At 33.2% G+C, this 25220-nt stretch overlaps 2 protein-coding genes across 2 annotated transcripts; both read left to right on the forward strand.

Annotated features, from left to right (window-relative positions):
• Positions 1 to 672: 672 nt before the first annotated feature.
• Positions 673 to 11906, forward strand: LOC129920678 (MPN domain-containing protein CG4751). The gene is made up of 6 exons (XM_056002146.1): positions 673 to 924; positions 1008 to 1359; positions 4487 to 4586; positions 4675 to 4844; positions 8584 to 8832; positions 8890 to 11906. The coding sequence occupies exons 1-6, from the start codon at positions 802 to 804 to the stop codon at positions 11610 to 11612; spliced, it is 3717 nt and encodes a 1238-aa protein (XP_055858121.1). The 5' UTR covers positions 673 to 801; the 3' UTR covers positions 11613 to 11906.
• An 8541-nt stretch (positions 11907 to 20447) lies between these two features.
• On the forward strand, positions 20448 to 23933 carry LOC129920693 (homogentisate 1,2-dioxygenase). Its single transcript, XM_056002190.1, has 5 exons — positions 20448 to 20572; positions 22407 to 22857; positions 22916 to 23167; positions 23225 to 23688; positions 23748 to 23933. Exons 1-5 carry the CDS (start codon positions 20558 to 20560, stop codon positions 23874 to 23876), a joined length of 1311 nt encoding a protein of 436 aa, XP_055858165.1. The 5' UTR covers positions 20448 to 20557; the 3' UTR covers positions 23877 to 23933.
• The last annotated feature ends 1287 nt before the right edge of the window (positions 23934 to 25220 follow it).

Genomic DNA, 25220 nt, shown 5'->3' on the forward strand with positions numbered 1-25220 from the left:
GTTATTTTATTTTTATTTTTTTTGTTAAAATTACCAAAATTGTAGCGTGGTTGGTAAGACAATTTAATTTTGAATTGATTGGACTATTTAATTTCACTTTTGCTCTACTGATGTATAAATTAATTGCGGATTAAAGTTAGCCGCGATGTTACTTGTTGCTCCAATTTTAGCCAAGATAAAATTCTCATACAAGTTATCGATAATTTGTATGGGATCGATTTTAGCTCAAGCCTGGTAGCGTACCGCGCTAAATTTTAGCTTCCATACAAATTATCAAAAAATTTTAGCCGAGCTAAAATGAATGAGACTTTCAGCCTGGTACGCTGCTTGCGCTAAATTTTAGCTCCCATACAAATTATCGAAAATTTTTAGCCGAGATAAAATGGATCCCATACAAGTTATCGATAACTTGTATGGGAATTTTATCTCAGCTAAAATTTAGCGCGAGCAGCGTACCAGGCTTTCGCAAAAAGTCGCTATGGAAAAAAACGCAGTCTGCAATTTGGCAGTGTTTTTTGTCGTCGGTCATCCATCCATTTCCTAGCAGAGCATCGTGTGGAATTCAGTAGGACAAAAAAGTTAATTTTGGCATCACTTAACGTCAAAAAGAAAAAGACGCACATCTAAACCGCAATGCTGTTGTCCCTTTTTTATTTTGAGTTTTGATTTTGACTCTTATTTGACAGAAATAAAACGAAAAACCAATTTGCTAACGCTTTATAAAACAAAAAGTGCAAAACATTTGCATAAAATTGTGATTTTAATTAAATTAAATCGTCTTTTTTCAAATAACTAGTCCCAATGCAAGAACCCGAAGAAACAATTATCATCCCCGATCAAACATCCGAGGCGATTTTAAAACCCGAAGAAACCTGTGAAAAAGATCCTGAAAGCGATGGCATGGAAGAGGACAACGACGACGAGGTGAGTACAATACACATTTTATCACACAATTAACATATAAGCAACCCCGCCAATAAACGCCAACCATTCAATCAATTCAATAGACCAAAAGTGAAAACTTTGAAGGATTCAATGGAACCGGACGTACCGTCACTCTACAAATGCTAATGGCGGCAAATGTTCTTCAGCCGGGCAAATCAGCTATGACCATTGAATATCTTGGCCAGAAATTTGTAGGCGATCTGCTGGCAGATGGGAAAATCAAATCACAAGAAACTGAAACGATATTCTTGACGCCCAGTGCATGGGCGATGCACTGCAAGCGAATAATCAATCCGGAAAAGAAGTCGGGTTGTGGGTGGGCTTCGGTCAAGTACAAGGGCAAGAAACTAGATGTCTACAAGGCGACTTGGTTGCGCAAATGCGCTCTTCAAAAGGACTCCACTGCGGACGATGGTATGTTAACTATTTCAATCAAAAAAAACGATGGTAATATTGGCCCTGAGACCAATAAAGATCGGTCATATGCCATTGGAAAGGTATTTTAGCGTAGATCAATTGTTTGTATGGCGCAAATAACACTGGTCTGCAAGGAAATCCTCTTTTTTATGGAACTATACTTTTCTAAAGGATTTTTGTGTGCTGATTCTGAATCCGAATTCAAAATTGGCCTAGTACGTCACGTTTTAAGGATATTTTCGTTAGAAAATCTCGAAAACCCATTTTTTTGCTGTTTTCGAAGCAATATTTTGGCGTAATGTAAACTTTTTCTACTAAACTAGTCACGGTTTATAAAAGAACTTATTTTTTTCTTTCAAATTCAGTTTCAATCCCTTCAATATCTCTTTTCTTATTCGAGATATCTAAATTTAAGTAAGTTAAGTAGGTTTGGCATTTCTTACCATAAAAAAAAACTGATCATTTTAAATTCATATTTCTTTCTCCCAAGAAAAAAAGTATATTTTTCTAATAGATTTTAGTATGCTGCTTGGGATATAGTAGTTTTTTTTTGAGATTTTTTAAACCAAAAACTTGATTTTGTGGTTCTCTAACACGTATATCTCAAAATCCTGACGTGCTAGATTCTTTTTGACTTCGGATTCGAACTCAGCACATCAAAAACCCTAAAAAAAGTATACTTTTGTTCCTAGGAGAGACAAATTTGAAGCTTTAGAAGGCAGTGTTTCGAATGGTTTATCACAGATAAGATATTTCTAAATGGGCAATTCCATGGTTACTCACGTTACATTCACAAAAATTTCCAACACATAAATAATTTTTTTTTTGTCAATTTTAATGTAAATTGATACGAAATTACTATCCATGAATAGAGCATAACTATTACTTTCATCATTAACTAAAAAAATTTACTTTATTTTTAACATTTGCTTGGGAAAAATAAAAGTTCGATGGTAACTCACGTTACAAAAATCGGACACGAATTTTAAGAGTCCGACAGTATGAAGTTTTTATGTGACATTAAGAATCTTTATTTGTTTTTAATGAAGATTCCATACATAAAAAATTACAAGCTTTTAATATTAGTGACAAAACCAAACATTTTTTCAATATTTCGAGGACAAATTTTAAAATATTTAGATAACTCACGTTACATTATTTAGGTAACTCATGTTACCTTTGATTTGTAGTTGTAAATGTAAAGAAAAGATGCATTTTCACTCAATTTTTTTTTAAATCGAATATTGTGTAACGAAGCTTGCTTAAATGTTAATTTATTTTACCAATAACGAGGGGGTGTTGTCATCGTCACTATTAGACTCATCATGTTTTTAGTTTCCTTGTTTTTCCGTCATTTTCATCTGAAATTCTTCTGTTGTTGGCAAGCTTATGCTATAAAAATGCTTTAAGATTATTTAAACTCCCTGAATTTGATGTCTATCCATAAGGGAATACAACAAAGAATCTCTTCTTGCAACTTGCAAAAAGAGTTGACGTTTGTAAATAGAAATTTGCTAATAAAAAAAGTAAAAAAGACTGCATAATTTGTTCAAAATTCGTGTCCACTTTTTCATGGAATTACCCAAATAGAAAAATATTATATAAAATTACAAAACAGGTACAAATTTGTTTTAATTTATATTATTATAGTTTTCTTTATATATTTGACTTTTTATATATAACGTGAGTTGAGATTTTACATTTTCCTTAATTATGGTATTTTTGTTAATGTGGGATTTACTAAAAACTGCAGGATTTCAATATTTTTGCTGTTTTTGTCAATTAGTATCTTAAAATGTATGTAAAATTTGATTAATAAATACAAATTTGGTGTCATATGATAGATCATGTTATGAAAAATAAGTCCTCCAAATTTGAGCTCAATGCGAATATTAGTTTTATTTTTGTACAAGGTTAACCGAATCAAGTGTTATTTTCTACAAACTATTCATATTTTTCAAAAATAATTTAAAAAAAAAATGGTACGTACGAAAGTCAAATCTTTCATAATTTACAAAAATTATTTGAAGGAGAAGGAGTTACTAAGCTCATTAGGTTAGAGGTTGAAATTGGTGTCAAATGAGAGATTAGTTGATTGTGAATATGAAAAAAATAGAGTTGCCAATTTGTTTTTTAGCATTTGAATTGTTTGTATTTATTTATTTTTAAATATTTTTTAATCGCGACAAATCAAACCAATGGCGAATTATTAAAAAAAATGTTTTTTTGATGACAGTTAATTCAAATCAGTCAAATTTTCGAGTTTGAGAAACAATTTTCCTCAAGACAAGATTATTCTTTACTCAAAGTAACAGTCCTATTTTCAATTCCCTTGAGCAATTGCTTGAAACATTAATCAACTTACTGGAGTTGAGAAAAATCTTAAATCGAGTAACGACTATGAATTCCGCTCTAAAAATACTATTTATTTCAATCGAAATGTATGATAAAATTAATAGGCCATAACATATCATATACATAACATCATACATTTTTAGTGTTTCTTAGCATTTCCGTATTGTTGCCGAGCGCAGCCCGATAATTTTAAGAATATATCAGCCAAAGTTTTGTATATTAGCCTTTAAGTGCATACAAAATTGTACTCTTTTGTTCAAAGAAGATATTTTGATGTATTTTTTTTTTTATTTGAATAGGGTTGCCATATTTATAGCCCTCATATTATGTAATTAATTTGTTTCAATATTTAGGCTTTTGTTTGGCATTTCAAAAATGGTCTTATTTGATAGTACTACAAATATATAACAGTATTAGTTATGTGTCAATTTTTCCTTTGAAATAGGGTTGCCACATAGAAGTTCCAATTTTAAAAGTGGCAACCCCATTTATATTTCATTTGACACCAGTTTTAACATCTATCCCTTTGAGCTAAGTAACTCGACGGTAGCCTCTCCGTTTATTATCTTTTTTTACCCTGTTCTACATATATGGCCATAACTATTTGCCCACAGCGAATTGAGTCTTGGCACCATATAAACAATTGATCTACGCAAAAATACCTGTACTATGACATATCACTCATCGTTATTTGTCTCAGGGCCAGCTCCCATACAAAAATTACCATTGTCCTTTTATTGAAATTATAAAACTTGTAACTTTATTGCAGACCTCGATGCTGATGGTGATAAAAAGCCAGAATCCCCACAGCCCGTTATTAAGCGTACAGTATTTCCGCACAATGCCATAAGCAATCGGAACGTAATGCAGTGAGTAAAATGATTGATTCATTGAAAACATTTGATTGTTGGTTTGAGAGTTTGTTCTTAATGATTTTTTTTAATTCTTTTTTTTCAGTGATGCAAATGCTTTGATTGAAGCTGTACCATTTTCTGCACTTAACAAACTGCAACCATTCCTATTAACAATCAGCTCGTCTGCATTGTTCTTGGCCGACTTCCATTGCCATTTGACTATGCATGAAGTGTGTGGATACTTTGGTGGAACTTGGGATGTAAATTCACACAGTAAGTGGTTTGTAACCGATGCTTAACTAAAATGAAAGATTTATATAGTTGAATTGCATTACGTCGTCAAACTTGAAAATTGGAAAATTATTCGTTTTTACACCTCTAAACCCAAGCAATTCATTTGAAGAGTTTTAATAGTTGGAGTACTTAGAGAGGGGTAGGTACTCTCAGCAACCTGATAATGTCCGAAGTATTTCATAGTATGGTTGGTAAATGAGTGCTACACTGCTACACAGTTACCAAATATATAATCCGTTGTTTCATAATGCTCTTTGCAGAACCTTAAGATTGCGCTGTTTGTTAAAGCTATATTGTTGAGATATTTCCTCAACTCTCAGTGACCTGTCAGCAAACCCGTATTTTCTAGTTTTTTCTTATACTTAGTAAAATGCAGCATTTATAACGTTTTTCAATTAATTTAATTTTCAAAGTACAAATAGATTTTAAGATTTACATTAACACTACGGATAATACATGGTTTTTGTTAAAAATATATAAAATAAAATGCACGACTGGGTCGCACGATTTTAAAAAAATTCGCATTTTAAAAAAATAAAATAAAATCTGAAACCGAATTGCCCTCAAAAACAAGTATGCAGTTTTGATTGATATATTAAAGTGCATTTTTAGAAAAAAAAATTGCAAAATCGTTAGAGCCGTATTTTAAAAAACTAATTTTTTATAAATAATTTTTTGGAAAAAAAGTTTTAAAATAAAATTGGTATGCCATTTTGTAGAAATCACTAATCAACATCTAAAAACAAAATTTCAAAAAAATTCAATGTCTCGTTTTCGAAAATTTGATTTTTCAAAAAAAAAATTTCAAAATTTTTTTAAAAATCCAAAAATTATTTTTTTTGAAATTTTGTTTTTGGCTTATATTGGAAATCTATAAATGCTTCTTCAAAAAAAGTTTCGTTGAAATCGAATAAGCAGTTTCGGAGATAATCGGATTTGAAAAAAACGGTTCTATGGCAGGTACCGTTAATAATGATTTTCAAAAAAAAAATTTTTCATCGAAAGATAGACCTTAGCTTAAAACTAACATTTGAATTTTTTAAACAAAATCGTTTGAGCCGTTTTTGAGATATTTTAATTTTACTAAAATCGTTATATGAGAGGTACCGTTATTTTTGGTCCAAAAAAAATTAATTCCAAAAACCCCTCTGGAGAGCCGCCAAATAACGCTACATACCAAGTTTGACATTAATCGGTCCATCCGTTTAGGCTGTAGGACCTTATACAGACAGACAGACAGACAGACTGACAGACAGACAGACGGACTTCCGGGACCCACTTTTTTGGCATTGTCTACCATCGTAATGTCATGGAAAAATGTTATCTCAACTTTTTTTTTTGTACGAATGCATAACTTGATATATAATACCTATATCGCAAGTAAAAATATATATATAAAATCTAAATGTTCGTTTGTACGCTTATAAACCAACGGGAAGCCCAATCGACTATTCTTTTTCCAAGCACAAAAGTAATGTTGTCCAGTGTAATTTTTTTCATTTAAAAATTGGTCAATATTTAGGAAAAATTTATTTATTCAGCCCTATTTTGAATGAAAACTCCCGGGGAAATGTATTCGGGAGAAGGACTCTCTTTTCGCTTTTTCATCATTAGTCGTTTTTTATTTTTATAGTGATCCAGATCAGATTATTATATTTAATTGTGTTACAACAACAAAAAGAAAACCTGATTTTGTTGTAATGCAATAAATTCATACAATGATCCGATCTGGATCACGATAAAAATAGAAAAAGAACGATATTCTGCGAGTTCTTCAATTGGGATCCCTTCTCCCGGACATATTAGGAAGTTTTAATTCAAAATAGGGCTGATTATTTATTATTTCTTTTTCTCGTACGCCATTCTGCTACCATTTAATTAACAGTTCTAAGTATTCATAAAACTAGATTTCCAACTTTTACTTTCATTATTATTGCTGTTTTAAAAAAGTATCAAAGTTTCCAAAGTTGAGCTTAAAACGAAGGATATTACAATTTGAAATCAATAAAACAGGAAAAAAATGCTTTGGGTGGGTATTCAATTCCATTAATAGTGGACTGAAAACAGCAGCTATACAGCAAGGACTAGCATCGGTATAAAGAACGACAAAAAAATTAAGAAATCAAAATTGAATCTTTTTCATCTGGTCAAATTTATAGAGACACAGTTTTAGTTTCCTGGAAAATGATCAAAATTGTTGCTAGTTTTTGAATGTTTCTGTTTTTAATGTTTTATACGTGCTAAGTAATTAGCTTAATACCTACCAGACATAGACCCTCCACAGATTTAAACTAATATTTTCTTCCCTTGTTTTCTGAAACTCGTTTTGACTTCTTTTTTTTTTCTTTTCCAATACGATCTTTTACATTCTTCCACAAGCTTTTGGTGGAATTTTAATACAGTGGATGTACCAAAAAAAATATAATATTTATTTTGTCAGACTGAACAAAGCTGTTTAAAATCGTTGCCATATGCTTTGGATCATTATCCTTTTGTAAAATATATCTAAAAGGCAAATCGTTCTTGGCATACTGCAACAAGACACTCCGCCATATGCCACCGACGTAAAATTTTACAGCCATTGTATCTTTTATAAAAATAATGAACCTTCTCCAGTAAAGAAAAATGCGTTCCTCATTTTAAGGTAGAATTCCATAATTAATGTACAGATAACGGTAGTTTATTTTGACATAAATTACCTAATTTAATTCTTCTTAACTGAGAGCCACCAATTTGAAAAGGCTGATTTTTAGGAAAAATAGCACTTTCATAAAATTACGATGATACTGAGATCTTATACTGTCCTTAAAAATATGACCATCATTGTATGTAGGGTTGAATGGCATGAGAATTCAATCATTACATAATTCGGATTTGAGTTTAAGAAAGGGCGATTGTTGAGCTCTACTGTCTAATGTTCCAAATATTCACTCTTCTTTGATAAAAATTACTTTTTTTTACTTGCGATATAACATATCAAATTATGCATTCGTACAGACATGACATTACGATGATAGAGAATGCCAAAAAAGTGGGTCTCGGAAGTCCGTCAGTCTATAAGTCTGTCTGTCTGTATACGAAGTTAAAGCCTTAACGGATGGACCGATTAAGGTCAAACTTGTTATGTAGCGTTATTTGGCGACTCTCCAGACGGGTTTTTGGAATTAATTTTTTTGGATCAAAACAGTACTTGACATATGCCGATTTTAGTAAAGTTGAAATTTCTGAAAAACGGCTCCAACGATTTTGTTAAAACAATTCAAATGAAAGTTAAAGGACAATATCCATCTTTTAATGAAAAAAACTTGTTGAAGTCAACTCTCAAGTTCGTCAACTTAAGAGTTTGCTTGAAGCTGAGCAATAGTGAACAAAATGGCCCTAAAGCTACTCAAAAAATGTCAGCTTATATATAAGGGATTTAGTTGGTCGCCCGATAAAAAAAGAAATTTGCGATCATCCAAAACTACAACCGTCATTTTATCATTAGACCTGTTTACATGCCAAATAAAGCTTAAAAAAAAGCAAAAGAATATAATGTTTCTTTGTTTTATACGCCTGATAAAAATGACACTTGGTTTTGTGCCTACAAGGTGTTATTATCCCTAAACTCAGCGTAAAACAGGCATCGAAATATGTTTTGGTTACCATTATTTTGAATACTTGAACACAAAAATTTTAATTTTATCTTATTTCAAATACTTATGTGTTTTTTTTTCAGCTTTGGCCATTACAAAAGCTTATCCTTGCAAAAATAGCCGCTTCGATAGACATAAAGCTGCTGACGTTGAACTTGAAATTCAAAAGTCTATAATGAAAGATCAATTGATCCTTGTCGGTTGGTATCATTCTCATCCTAAATTCCAAGCCGAACCCACACTCCGAGATTGTGACTCTCAGTTAGACTATCAAATTAAAATGCGTGGTCCCTCCGAGGTGACTTACACTCCATGTGTAGGTCTGATTATCTGTAAGTATCTCTTTATTATATAAGAAGGAATATTTATCTTTTTTGATTCATTTTCAGCTCCATACTTTGACGAAAATGCTACTCTAGAGTCTGTAGCTAAATCAATTTGGGTAGTTCCCCCACAAGAGAATCGTCAAACCATGGAATACGGCCGTCCAATGCTGATGCAGTACTCTGTACTTCCTGAAAAGGAATTTCCCGATCAAATTCGTTACGAAGTTACCGCCTGCGTTGATTACTACCAGAGATTTCGCAATGAACTAGTTAAGTTTGGAGCTATCTTTAAAGATGATATAACATATGTTGAAAAGTTGAAGAACTCAATGTATCCGAAATTTCCACGCGACACCAATGAAAAGACTTTTTGGAACACCATACTTAATGCTCTTGGGTGTGATGAAGAGGAGGAGTTTGTGCCACCAGCGATTGCAAAGTATGACAGAATTAAAGAAGAACTCAAGCCAGAGCCAGTACAGCTGAAGATTGAAAATATCAAGGAGGAGTCATCAGAGGTAAAGGTAGATAAAAACGCAGCTGGTGAATTGAAGGTTATGTCATTGCAAGAGCAACTTGGTCTTCCTCCTGGCTTAAATATGAATCCGACAAGATTGTGTTCTCCTTTGGCCACACCAAACCCACCAGCTATACCAATTCCAAGCACTACTCCCATTCCGCCGCTGGTTCCGGCACCAATCTCATCCACGAATAGTACTACTCCAACAGCAACTTCATCACCACGAGACAGTCCCATAACTATTCCATCGAATTCTGCGAGTCCGGCCAAGTTTGAAATACCGGTACGAGCAAGCCCTTCGCCAGCTAAATCGGATACATCTTCCAGCCGTACTCGCAACTCACCGGCACCAAGTCCTGGAAAGTTTAGTGTCAGCGATATATCCAGGAATAGCCCAAGCATTACCCCGAATAAATATGAGCCACAACCATCACCATTAGCTACAGCTGCATCATCCGCTAACGACTTAATGGCTGCCAGTTTAGCATCATTAGCTGGTCAACTGCCACCGAATTTCCTCCAAACAGACATCGCAGCTTTGTTCAGAGGACAGCACTCAAAAGATTACGGAAGTTCATCTCTTAATCAATTAGCCGCGGCAGCTGCAAAAGTTGGAAATAAATCTAATCCTGATCATTCCAATCCCATTCAATTAGACCCCAACTTATATGCCAGTGGAAATAGTTTTAACATCCCTGGTCCATCACGTGCTGCTATAGATCAGTCTTCTTCGTCATGCTCATCAACGGCATCTTCGAAGTCAATGTCCAAGCAAGAACGCGCCGAGTCCCGCGCATCGAAATCATCAGCAAGCAATTCATACAAGACGAAACTCATGAAGGAACTAGATGATCTCAAGAACGATCCATTGAAGATGAGTGAATTAATGCGCTCTCCAGAATATGCTGCACTTTTGCTTCAGCAGGCCGAAGCATTGGGTGCCACAACATTGGGCACACTTGGATTTGGTGCTGATTTTTCTTATCTGACTGGTGCAAGTAGCAGTGGCAGTTCGAAGAAGCAACAGCAGCAGCAGCAACAACAAAGTGCTCCACTTACAGCTGACTATAATAATCTGTTGCAGGCTTCTAAGCTACTCGGCTATGACTCTTACATGCAACAAGCTAAAACTAGCAATGACTTAAATGCATTTCTGCAACAACAAATGGCAGGAGTTTCAGCAGCCACTTCTTCCTCTTCTTCTTCGTCGTCTTCAAAAAAACAACAGCAACAACAGCAGCAGCAATCGCAGCAAGCTCAACAACAGCCGCCACACCCAGATTATACCACACTTCTTCAAACATACTCGAAACTTTTTGATGCTAGCAACCAGTATGGATCTGGAAAACCGACTAGCGCTCATCATGAACTGTCGGCTCTTCTAGCTGCAGGTGTTGGTGGAATGACTGGAATGGGGAGTAGCTCAGGTTCGTCGTCAAACAGCAGCAAAAAGAAACAAGAACAGCAGCAGCAACAGCAACAACAAAACGATATGCTTAACCAGTTGCTTCAGTCTGAGAAAAACCAATCGGACCTCAATGCTCTGCTCTATCATCAAAATAAGGCTGCGGCCGACTTAAATGCTCTCTTTGCTGCTCCGTCCGCGAGTGGCAGCGTTTCATCGTCTTCAAAAAATGCTGCAAACGATCCAGCAGCTTATTACAATCAGTTGGCTCAAGAGAAAATGCAAGACTATGCCGCATTCTTTCAGCAACATCATGGCAAATACGGGATTCCAGATCCATTATCGAAATCCACCTTAGCTGCTAATAACCTCTTCATGTCGCCATCGGCTCTACTTAAGCTACAACAGGAATCTCTAAATGCTATGATGATGAAACCTCCTAAATCAACTTCTTCGTCTTCTTCGTCCTCTAGGGCTCGTGAATCTTCTGCTTCGCCAGCACAGGAACGTCTCACGCCGACTAAGAGCGTTCGTGATAATTCCGGCGGTGGAGGTGGTGGCAGTGGTGGTGGCGGTGGTTCACAGTCTGGCATAAAATACAACTTTAGTGCTGTAGATTTAGCTATATCGAGTGTGTCAAGCAATACGCCATCACCGGCTCCATCGGATGGAAGTGGATCGTCCAGGCGTCCATCTAACACCCCACCTGTAGACTTAAGTCGGCTGTATTCGGAACTCGCACCACCGACAAAGAAACGCATGGAATTCTCATCGATTGCTGACCTGGCAGCTCCGCCACCGAAAATACCCAAAAACAGCCAGGACAGAGATGATATCCTGAATCTTTCATCAAACGAGTAAAACGTATCTTCTTAATGCTCTATTCTCTATTACCCTCTCATCTTTCTTGTCTTAATTTCCCCTTAAGCGCCCCTCCCTCGAACTATTCTTCTAATCATTTAAAATTTGTACCAGTATTTTCTCATTTGCATTTTACAGATTAACTTAGGAATCAATCATACCCTATATTTAAACAAAAAATATATATACATATGGATATATTTTGTTCATGTATTTGTGTTATATTTATGTCATCAATTATAATATAACATGAAAAATAAATTATCAAATATTTAAGAGTAAAATGAAAGTAAAATTTTTTTCTTTTCTTTTTAATGCGATGCCTTTAATGCACACTTCATTACATTACGGTAAGCTAATCATGTTGTTGAAGTAGTGTGGTGTACTTTGCAATCTTTTTTGGTCTGGTTCAAATCTCAAGTGGGATCAATTTTTTTTTTTCATTGATTTTTGATTTTGTTATCTTCAATTGCACCTCAAGACCATGGGCATTACACAAAACGATACCTGCAGAATGTGGGACGAAGACGAAGAAACAGCAGAACACATACTGTCGGCACTATTCTGCTATTCGGTTCACGTGAATCGAAAGATTCCCTTCCTTTATAACATGAAATTGGCTTTGAAATCTAATTAGGAAAAGTAGGTATGTCATCTAATGTCTTGTGCCTATATTTATTTTTTTTATTTTATTTTATATTTAAATAGTTGAAACCCACGCATTTGCATAAAAATTGTGGTCTAAATCGATTAAGTCATTTAGGAGAAAGTCAGAAATTAAGAAAACGGTTATATGCACGTTCCATTTATAACGGTCCAAAATTTATTTTTTATAACAAAAGTAGGACCTATTTTGCCACATTGCAAGGATTTTTTTGAATCAAAATCGTTAGAACCGTTTTTGAGAAAAAACAACTTTTTCCATTTATGTTGTATAGCAAGTACTGTTAAATTTGGTACCGTAACATGGGGTTACTTTGCTCCGTTTTTTGCACTATTTTTAGAAAACCTCTTAAAAATGGTAGAGACATTTTTGTATCTATTTGTTTTTTTCTTTTAATTCATTGATAAGACATGAAATAATGCATTAATTCTAAAAAAAACATTCAAATAACAGTAAAAATATTTTGTTTTTTAAGTTGAAAAGTGGGGCAAAGTAGTCCAAGGGACGGGGTTACTTTGCTCCACCTGAAGTTTTTAACTATACTGCCTGTATTTAAAGAGCTGGAGCAAAGTCAATATTGTATTTTAATAGCCCTGGATCAAAGCTTCAAATGTGTCAGAAAAAAATTTATAGGTAGGTACCAGAGATCCAAATGAGTATGTTCGAACGTGTTCGAACAATTTCAATTTTTTAAAATGATCGTTCGTGCTCGATCGTTTTCTCTCTATACTCGTAAATCATCTTACTCATAAACAAAAATACTCACAAACAAAACCACACAAATTGTTTGAACTCATGAGTATACTCGATCCTCAATACCCACGAACAAAATTACTCGTAAACACATTAACTGTTCATAAACACTAGGCTTTACTCGAAATGATCGAAAGTCTGCTTTTACATGAAGACGCAAGAGTCAAGATTCAATGAAGAGTAAGGGAGAAAGAAAGTTCGAAAAAGAGGGATGGAAGATTTTTTACCCTGTGAGTCTCCGGTCGAAAATTTTGAGATTCATTTTGACGTCTCTCTTTGATCTTGTTCTTTTTTTTGCTGTTTTGCTTTAATTGATTTCGTCGGTGGCAGAGTTCGCTTCGTCGGATGTATATTATTTGGGTGTATACTAACTTTTATTAATTTATTTAAATGTTTTTGTTGCACATAGAGCCCCCTGATGTTGTTTTTTGTATATTTTGGTGCTTTTTTTTAAATAAAAATAGATACGAAAACGAGAACAAGATAAAATAAAAAAAATAGCTGTCAAATTTGCGTCTTATAAAAATTACTACGTGTAGAAGCGCGGGACTTACCGAAGGGAAAATCAAAAGAAAATTCGAAGATAATTTCTGCGCCTTGCGTCTTCATGTAAAAGCAGACAAAGTGATTGAAATGTTCGAACGTGATCGAAAAATCATGAACAGTTTGAACCAGGGATGAGAATGCTTAGCCCGGAAAGTGAAGCATATTGCCCAAAAAAACGAAGTAGATTTGGAAAATATGTAGCAGATAATGAAAAACAAAAAATATACAAATAAAACAAAATATGAGACCTACATTGGTTGAAAGCGCATCAATCGTAGATAACAAATATGATTTTTTTCCTTAAAAAAAACATCCTCGGAAGTTGCTGTAATCATTTTTAATTTCAAATTTTGAAGTGTTTTTTATTGCAAAACTATTTTCAGGAAAGTCAGATTGACTTGCTCTTAGTTCCATGATTTGGATGTATAAAATAAGAAATTTTTGCTGATCCTAGTGAGTTTATTCCAAAATAAAGTGCACCAACAATGCATTTTCTTAAATGAATTTTTCGATTAACAAAAAATGAATCAATACAACACATCTTAAATGAAATTTTGTTCGTTAGAAAAAATTAGTCAAACGAAGTAGAAATACGTTGCTACGTAGCAGATACACAAATATAAATTAATGAAGTAGATCTACTACATATGAAGTAAATACTCATCTCTGGTTTGAACAATGAAAACAACCACTTCCAATTTCTACGTCCTATAGGTACCTGTTGCATATGTTTTTTTTTTTATTTAGGTTTTGAGGGTTGGTTGTTTGCGGTACAACTGCAATTAAAGCAGGTTATTTTAATTTTATAATTGTGGTTTTAGAAAAGGATTTTCAATGACTGAGTAAATAAAAAAGTAATTAGTCGTTAGGTAACAATACAATTGGGGTAGTGGGGAATGCTCAGTTAATTTGTGCAGGTAGGTGCGTAGTAGAAACATATCCCTAAAAAATATGCAATAATGCGATTTGGGATGATTGTTTTTAAAACAAATTACTATTTTTTCGGGTTGGTATATTGGGGAAACTACAAATCAATTACAAATAGAAAGATACACTCAGTTTAATTCGAAAGGCCCTGTGGATATTCTTCAATGGTGGTGAGAAAATAAAGGCCAATTCAAAAACCTTTATGAAGCACATAAAATCTTGAATTGTATTCCCGCAACATCAGAACGAGCATTTTCACAGGCTGGAAATATAATTACAGAAAAACGATCGAGGTTGAACCCAGAAACTGTAAATAATTTGATGATTGCGAATTTAAACTAAAAGATAAATCCAATATAAATATTTTTTTTTCATAAATACAAGTGTCATCATTTTTAACTTAGTTTAATTTATTCAATTTTTTGTATCTAGCATTAAGTTTTATTTAATTTTTCTTTTTTTTCTGTATTTAATTTAATTTTATTCTAATATGTTTTTCTTCATTTCATTATCTTGTCAAATTAATTAATTTAAATAAAATAAATGTAACTTGCTTTTGTGTACCAAACTGATTCTCTTTTTTTTATTCTACAAGAAAAACCACCCTCGAACACTATGAACATTTCCTTTCCAGTTCGAGTAATTTCGATCACATTGATCATAAACATTTTGTTCACGATCATTTTACTCGATTATACTCGAAAAGAAAAATGATCGTTTGAACTCGTTTGAAAAGTAGGATTACTTACGAGTCATCATACTCCTAAACAGGAAAGCTCGAACATTTTCGAGTTGTGTTGATTCTGTTTGTTCGAGATCGTTTTTTTCGAGTAAGTAGGTACTCGATGTTCGTAAACAATGCTCGACTCGTTTGGTTCTCTGGTAGGTACACACACAACTCTTTTTTTTACAAAAAACAAAACAGCCTCTTTTATTTCATTAATTGATTATAAATAAATACGAATTTAAAGAAAAAAACAGAAAACTTCATTAATTTAACCAAAATAAGTTTAAAATAAACATGAATAACAATTAACAAACGAAAAAATAGTTCACAATAAAAACATACATAGAATTAAAAACACATTTAATTATAAAAATAAATTGCTCCTGGGGCAAAGTAACCCCAAAACAAAAAAAAAAACTGCTTAGTCACATAAAAAAAATGCAATAATTATTATTTATTAATTAAACAAACAAATGACAAGCGCAGAGTATTAACAAAATAATATCATAACTAGAATATTTGTACTTACTTTGTAAATTATCACACAACTGGTTTTACAAACCAAATTTTTCACCACAAACAAAACACGAATTTCCTACCTCAAATTCACAGGCCAACTGCTTCTTAAAAACTGCCGGCAGATGGTCCTTTGCAACACGTGGCAGATGTATATATGTGTGTGTGTATATTACAGTAGCTTCGATATAGAGAATCTAACATTTCTGAGCGTGAATCAAGAAACTAACTTTTTTCGTCAGTGGCGCAAAGTTACCCCCGCCGGGGCAAAGTAATCCCATGTTACGGTATCAAAAAAATTAAAATTTCCCCTTAAGAGAATCTTTCAAAACACTTTACTTCTATGTTTGAACTAAATCGCTTCAGTGGCTTGGGCTGTTGCTCAAGATAGTGACAGAGAGACATACAAAATTGCGGGGCCCACTTTTTTCACATTCGCCATCATCGTAATGTCATGTCTGATTATTATCTCAAGTTCTATTTTTTTTTAATTTAAAAATTATTAAAAATCAACGACTATACCTACAATATGGTGTTATACTTTTTTGTAAAGCCAAAAACCTAGTCTTTTAAATCAACCCACTTAAGTACTAATTCAGTATTTAAAATTCGATGCTCTTATTTGTTTTTAAATAATAACAGAAAACTGGATCCAAAAATATCTTGTCATTTTCGAGAAATTAACAAAAAACCAAAACTCTTTTTCTTAGAAACCCCTTTATTTTTTTCCAGCCACGTAGACTTGTAGATACATTAATTTATAAATCATTAACCATTCGTCTATTATCTTTTAAACATTCAGTGGATTAACCCTGAATTGATCAACTTTTTCCATTGATAACACCTGAAAACTTAGCTGAGAATTTTTGTTACTATGTCTGGGGCGCCCGCCACCCAAGGATTCTAGCTCTAAGGGCCTTAAGGCTTTAATACTAATAATAATAATGAATAAAAAACATTCTTTTGCTTTCTAAGAAATTAAATGAATGAGAAACAATATTTTGAAAAACGAGATTTTATGAGGAATGAAAAGTTAGAATTTATAACTAAAATTATATTTCGGAGCAATTGCAGCATATTATAAATAGCGTATCTTGCAACCCGAATCTAAAAAAAAATAAACCTGAAAATTTTAAATGGATATTTTTATAAAATTCAATTTTAAAAAACAACTTTAAATCATGCACAATAATAGTTCTGTACTGTTACTCTGAAATCAAATTTGGATTATGGAATCTAACTTTTAATTTTTTTCGAAAAAAAACCCTACTACGTTTTTGGTTCTTGGTAATCGTATCAAAACTACATTTCCCTTCTAACACTTATAGCGTTTTCGTTTGGTCGTCCGGGACTGTCCGGAATTCTTCCGAACGATTCTGAAACTGTTCGTTTGGCACTCAATGACAGTTCTAATTCTGAAAAGAAGAGAAAATCGATTCTGAATTTTGAGGCAGAATCAAAACGAGAATCACGCACACATGTTCACACTTAGTAATGAAATGTCATTGTTTGTTGTTCATTTTTAAATTTTAAGATTTTTAATTATGCACAAACTTTAAATTATATTAAAACAAAGTGAAGAAAACAAAAAAAAAAATAAATAACTAATAATAAAAAAAAAAACAAACAAAACAAAACTTTCATCAAACGTTCGCATTTGAGGTTTCACATATACAAAGAAAACCAAACTTCAGAATCAAAAAAAAGAATCCACGTCTGATCGTTTGGCATTCCGGATCGGACAGTCCCGGACAGTTCTAAGAATTACCAAACGAAAACGCTATTACGCTTTCAAAAACAGCCAATATGTGGAAATGTTTTTTAGAATTATACTTTTTAAAATATCAGAGATATTTGAGGTTAAAGTAGAGGCGAACCCCACACGCGGAGCAGCAGTAGAGTGGGAGAGTTGTGACCCCATCCGGGATCATGACTATCGTCGATAATGGAGAAGAAGAAGAAGAAAGTAGGAGGTCTTTTTTCGAGAAATTATCGATTTTCTTGGAAATGCGCAAAGTTCTTTTGAAACTATTGCCTGTTTATAATGTATAGTGGTACTCTTAACATAAAACTAAACTCAAAAGTAAAAGCCCGCTAAGCATTTCCATGAAAATCGATAATTTCTCGAAAAAAGACCTCCTACTTTAACCTCAAATAACTCTGATATTTTAAAATGTATAATTCTAAAAAACACTTCAGTGAACTCTTCTTACCTTGGCCCATAGCTTATAATTTTAAGTTATTTTTATTTTCACTTAATACGAAGAAAAAAAACTATATCCATGATAATCACTAAAACTGGATGAAATCAATGGTATCAAACTTTGCACTTTGATGCTTCACTTTTCCACCTGTTATGCTCAATTCATAATATAAAGCTTAGAAATAGGTAGGGAAGAACATATACTTATGAAATGAAACAAAAAAAACGTAAAAGTTATAATTTAAGAAATTGACTTTTGGGCATCTCTCCCATATAGTAGACCCCAGTGTGCGTTGTTTCCGTGTGTTTTAGAAATTTTAAAGAAAAAAAATTGTTAAAGTTTAATTTTAACCCCCATTTAAACGCACCTTATATTAGACTTTCACGTGAGTACAAGGTCGGACTAGCCATATAACCGACTTGGCGATTGCCACCTGGGCCCTAGTTACAAAATAAAAATACATGAAGAACAAGTGAAAATAAAAATTTCAAGCATTAAACGTGCCCGTTTAACAAGTACAGGCTCTAAATCGGACTATTTGACTATATTATATTTATAATTGTATAAGAAGTGTAAAGTTTTCCGGCCCCAGGAGTGCACGAGTATGTACCCTGTGAGCAGTCGGGGCAGTGCCCCGGGGCCCCCACGCATACCAGGGCCCCACGTTAGGTTGTATGTGTAGGGAAGAAACAGGATGTGCACTCCGTTTCGTCATTTTCGTCTAAGATATCCATCTTAAGGACTTCAATCAACTGAAACAGAGTAGATACAAATTATGGGGTTTTTCGCGTACTGCTTGGTTGGCAAGCCGTACTAGTCCTCGGGTCCTGCCTGGTTCCTCTGTAAAAATTAAATGGGTTTTGTAAATACCAAATACAGGGGCCCCCAAAATAAATATCCTGTTGGATATCTGCATCATTTTTTTCTCACCAAACATATTAATAAAGAAAATGACAGTGAATGTTTCCAGCTTCAGAAAAGTCCGAATTTTACTCTGAATGAATGTAAACAATCAGAACAGAAATTCAGAACTTTTCGAAGTTCAAAAAAAAAGTTTTTAAAATATAGAAAGAAAAAATCTTATAAGCTCAATACAATTTGTCGAAAATCCTTATAGAAAATTAATACAGGATTATTTTAATTAATTTTTTTTTTGTTTATAAGTCATTCCCTGTTTGCAGCTACATGTTCAAAAATTTCAAAATCATTATACAAATTGTTAGGAATCCCGCTTTTTAATAAATTTTTGCAACTTAGTTTGTGAAGAACTTTTTTTTAAATTTAAAATTATTCGACTGTCTGTTTTTTTTCCAATATTTCTATATAGAAATTTTGAATAATACTTATCAAAAATAAAAAAAAAATAAACTTCATACATTTTCTCTAAAGGAAAAATAAAGACAACAAAGGCCCCAAACTAAAGTTTTGTCCGAGGCCCAAGGAGCTTTCAAGCATGCCTCTTGGGGCTCTGCTCTCATTTTCGATTTTTTTATTTTTAAGATGTAATTTTTAAAATTAGAAACGCCAAAAGAATGAAATGTTGGAAAAATTTGTGCAAAAATTCGGTTAAGAAGCACCAAAAATCTCAATAAAAGTATACTTTCCTTTTATGAGACAAAAAAAAATTTAAATTTTTGTAGTATTGTAATTTTTTTTGTATGCAGCGGTGACGGGCCCGTTTTTCAATTTGACACCCGGGCCCTTTTGCCCCAGTCTGACGCTGCGTGAATAGACCTACACAGTGAAATGGTGAACGGTGAAGTGTGGGGACGGGGACGGGGCTGTTCGTATAGAACGTCAGAAAAACACAAACAAAAAACTCAGCGCCAGCTTATTTTCCCCCAATTTTTTTTTATGTTTTCAGGTAGTTTGTACTGTTCATAAAATAGAAATAATAATGGTAAAGTAATCGCCAGCTATACGGAATTAGCAAGGCAAGCACTCACTATGAAAATAATAATAAAAAGGTACTTTTGGGTTTTAAAACTTAGTTGAGCAATTTTATAAAAATAAGCTTTTTTTTTTAAGATAGTGGTGAAATTTAATTTGGTTCGTATTCTATAGCGCTCCCCAACTAACAGACCCTAAATAACCATGGTTCCATTACTATCACCGACATAACTGATCGGCGGTTTTGAAACATTTTTGTAAAAGTTTGGGGCTATGAAATGACTTACCAAATGTGGCAGCTCCTTGAGTAAACTCAACTCAACTAATATCTGACTTGCAGATGTCTTAAAATTTATAGCAAATTAATAGACTTGAGACATAATGATTATGTAAAGTACAAGGGGCTCACCTCTACTGGCTTTATTAATAAAATGCATATACCTACTTTTCTTCAAAAACACCAATTTTTTTTTGTATTTATCTAAGTTGTCCACAAATAAAAAAAAGTTGATGTTATTTTTATTTGAAGTTTAATCAAAATATTCAAATAATTTAAATTCTTGTTTTCCATACAGGTTTCACCTAGTACTCAAAGTAGAATTTGTTTACTTGGCATGATATCTTCTCAGAGTTTATAAAAGTAAACTGAGCTAGTTTTTTAATCAGTTTGCTTGAGAATTTTGTTGTAATCGGTTCAAATAAATTTTATAAAAAAGATATGAGTGATTTAAAGGTAAACAAATAACCAAATAACTGAGTCCAAAGAAGTTTAAAATTGTTCTTGGTCTGTTTTTTTTTTCTGATAAATTGAATATTTTAATAACGCTCTTAGGTAAACCCTATGAGTCTCGGTTAAGTACTGATTGATTCTTGTTTTAATAAATCCATTTGTAAGCTTCATTTATTATTTTTAACGTTTTGTTTCTCGTGCTTGGTGAATATGTTATAGAAATCAGTAAACAACTTAATTGGTAAACAACAACTGTTGATGAAAAGTTGAAATGTTGATTCTACAAATAGATATGAAAGTGTTGTGACTTCGTTTATGAGGATCTTTGAAAGTAATGCTCAAATGGCAGTTTAATACAAAACAACAACTCGTGTTGGATTTATAACTGGTTATAGTCGATTTAAAAAGAAAATTCATTTTATGGGTAGGATTGTATTAAGAGATAGAGCACCGAAAAACCCTGTTTTGTTGAATTCAAATTGTAATATTTTTTTATATAACTTCAGCTTTGGAAACTTTTAGGCTAGGCGCACACATGCGATTTTAGTCGCGCGATTATTCAGTCGCAAAAATGGATCACAAGGATTTCAATGGCTGTGCACACACATGCTTCCCGCGATTAAAAATTTGAAAATTGTGTCTACAGTCATTGAAATTGTTGTCATCTAATTTGCGACTGAATAATCGCACGATCAAAATCGCATGTGTGCGCGTAGCCTTATACTTTCTCGAAAACTGCAATACCGGGACAAGTTTTTAAAATAATAAACCAGTGTCACACCATACGATTTTTTTTCAGCGTGTTGTTCTAAAATAAAAGTAAGAAATTGAGTTTTTATAAAACTTTGAATTGTTAATTAATTTTAAAAGGACTTTTTGGTTACTAAGTAACTATGTAAGTTTTTGATTCCTTTTTGAATCAATTCCATTTATTGTATTAAAATGAATGAAGATTTTGTTCAATTATTGAGTGCAAGTATTCATTTATTTTTTATTAGGGTGTGTTAGCGTCTAGGCAAAAGTTGAAATTCACATTATTTGCGCATTATCCATGTACAGTGTACATTGTACACTGCGGTGTATACGTGCTCTTTTGTTTAATGGCTTGCATATGCAATGGCAGGAGAAGACGGTTGATCAAGATTGAAAATGTGGGTTTCTTCCTGCAATCTGTTTCGACTACAATTGTGAGTTCATGTGACATATGCACGTGTGCATTTGGATTTTTCGTAAACTTATTTTTTGTATAAAATGTCATGCGGTATAAATTGTAACACTTTTCCGGGGCGATTTCAAACTAAAATTACTTCACTGTTTATTTTTGTTCAATCCAAATCCAAAAATGGATTAGTTGAAAATTTAAAATTGAAAATAAAAAGAAATTTTCGTGGAAATCGGTTAAGTTATTTACGAGAAAAGAGAACTAGCCTATTTTGATACTTGACTTACCAAATAAAGCTTCATAAAAATTAAAAAGAAAAAATGTTCTCCTTTGTTTTATACGCTGATAAAAATAAGACTCGATTTCATGTCTATGGTATTATTATAACCACTTAAATAGATGCATTATTTTAAAAGTCCTTTTTTTTCACTGTTAGATCACCAGAGAAAACTTGGTTCGGCAACAGGCAGCTTGTGTGAAAACTAACCAACTCCTTTTCTCTGTCCGTTCTATTTTTATTTGTGCTGCCTTAGCACACTTATTCACAATAAACTGCGATTTTAATTTGCCCATGGTCATGGTACCAAGACAATCTCTTTACAATTCACTTTGAATTTGGAAAATATTTCAATTTATAATATTGATGTATACAAAATCAATATTTTCTTTTTACAGTACCTTACGGGTTTCGGATCCCACTTCTCATCAGAAGATCCTCGTTGTCCAAATGCTTTACCCGAGGGCCAGAATTCACCACAAAAATGTGCTTACGGCTTATATGCTGAACAATTGTCTGGTTCAGCATTTACAGCTCCTCGTGCGGAGAATACCAGAACATGGTTTTATCGAATCAGACCAAGTGTAATTCATTATCCATTTGAAAAATTTGAAAATGTACCAAATTTGACCAGTGATTGGAATAAACAGCATCCAAATCCCAACCAGATGAGATGGCGCCCATTTGATATTCCTGCAACTGAGAAAGTAAATTTTGTGGAAGGGTTGCATACAATTTGTGGAGCTGGTGATGCAAGAACCCGGCACGGTATTGCCATTCATGTGTATTTGTGTAATTCCTCAATGGAAAACACAGCATTTTATAACAGCGATGGAGATTTTCTTATTGGTATGATGTTTTTGTTTCGGGCAATTGTATTAAGATATAATATTATTTTCCATTTTAGTACCACAGCAAGGAACTCTAAATATCATTACCGAATTTGGAAAAATGAAAGTGGGTCCAAATGAAATTGGTGTTCTACAACAAGGAATGAAGTTTTCAGTGCAAGTAGAAGGACCAACTAGAGGATACATTTTGGAAGTATTCGACAATCACTTTAAGCTACCTGATCTTGGGCCAATTGGAGCTAATGGATTAGCCAATCCGAGAGATTTTCAAACACCAGTAGCATTTTTTGAAGATATTGAAATAAATGGTAAGAATATTAATTTTATCTACATCCTTCACGGATTAATTATATTTGTACTTCTAGAATACAAGATAATTACCAAATTCCAAGGCGCTTTATTTTTGGCAAAACAAAGGCATTCACCATTCGATGTAGTCGCTTGGCATGGAAACTATGTGCCCTACAAATATGACCTTTCTAAATTTATGGTCATAAATTCTGTTAGTTTTGATCATTGCGATCCAAGTATTTTCACGGTTTTAACATGCCCCAGTGAAAGACCGGGAACTGCTATAGCAGACTTTGTTATTTTCCCTCCAAGATGGTCGGTTCAGGAGAATACCTTTAGACCTCCTTACTATCACCGAAACTGCATGAGCGAATTTATGGGACTCATATTGGGAAAATATGAAGCTAAAGAAGACGGATTCATGCCGGGTGGAGCTTCTTTACATTCAATGATGACACCACATGGACCCGATAAGAAGTGCTTCGAAGGAGCTTCTAATGCATTACTCAAGTCGGAAAGGATAGCTGATGGAACTCAGGTTTGTTTAACAGAATTTAAGTGTTTTTTTTTCAATAATCAATGGAATTACCTTTACAGGCATTTATGTTTGAATCTTCACTGAGCATGTCTGTAACGAGGTGGGGTGAAGTTACTTGTCAAAAACTGGAGGCGAAATATTACGAATGCTGGCAATCATTGGAGAAGCATTTTAAAATGCCAAAATAAAATTGTTGCTAGGCTAGATATTCAATTGCTGATATTAAATTTACTTGTTTTTAATTTAATTGTTTCTATTCTTTAAATTTATTTTAACCTCTACACTGAAGGAAAAAATAAATTGAAGTTGAAACGTCGTTGTTTCAAAGATGAACTACTTTGATCTATGTGACTTTAAGATACGAAACCATCAAGAATTAACCTTTTTTCCACGTTGATTTTAAAGTGTTCATCTTCAACGCAAAATCATTCCGAATAATAGTTAAATCAATGTGGTTTTCATTGATTTCACGTTGTTTTATGGTGGCTTTTCCCTCAGTGTATCTACATGATGATTTTTAAAAAATTATGCGTAAGAAATGTAGGTTCAGTTTTTTAGTGCGAGATTATCCTCGTGTCAAAAGTTTCAACCTTACAAGCATGTTTTTCAGTTAATTATTATCCTTACTTAATAAAGATTTGTTTGTGACGCAATATTTAATTGTTTCATACAAAGGGGCTTTTTCTAAAGGTTTAGGTAACTATAATAGGCATGAGCTCGCATGGGATTATGTCGCAATCGATTGAACGTCGGGACGTTGACGTACAAAAATCCTGAAATACAGGCAAATCGGATGTCACAGCCATAATACATTGGGCAGGTTCAGAAAGGTTAGGCACTAAATATTTAGGTAATTTCTCGGTCTCTGATTGGTCAGCTGTCAAAAAAAATCTTTCCAATTAAGGTAATTTTATTGGAAAGCTAACTGGAAAGTAAGGCAAGAAAATTTTCCCTAAAAATTTAGGAAAGTTTTTTTTGTCAACATGACAGCAGATTGTTTTGAGTTAAAGAATTAATTTGGCAAAATTAAATTTATTTGTGTGAAAAACGAGTAAAAAGTGCATTATCGGTTATAATTAATATTATTTATTCATTAAAGTTAAGTGAAATTTGGTGTCTGCCCCACGCGATCTCTAAAATTCTCAAGTAAATTTTGAAATTTGACAATAGCATCATATCCAAACTAATTTAGCCAATTTCCTCAAATTTCCGTTCAGAAAATGACGTTGCCTAAATATCTAGTCCCTAATATTTCCTGAACGTGCCCATTGTATAAAAAGAGAATGTATGATCATTAGAAAAAGTCTGTATCGAGAACTGTCAGATGAAAGAAAAAAAATATGGCTTCCTAAGTTTTTGAAATTGTTGTTGTAAAAAAAATTTCTTGGAAATTGTTATTGCTTTTGACTTTGCCAAATTAAACGTCAACAACTTATTACTCCATTTTGTAAAATGGCGACTCTAATGATCATACCTTGTCTTTTTATACCATGGCCATAATAGGCGTTTTTTTTTAGCCCCGAGCAGGGCAC

The sequence above is a fragment of the Episyrphus balteatus genome, chromosome 1, assembly GCF_945859705.1.
Source record: "Episyrphus balteatus chromosome 1, idEpiBalt1.1, whole genome shotgun sequence".
Taxonomy (NCBI): Eukaryota; Metazoa; Arthropoda; class Insecta; order Diptera; family Syrphidae; genus Episyrphus; species Episyrphus balteatus.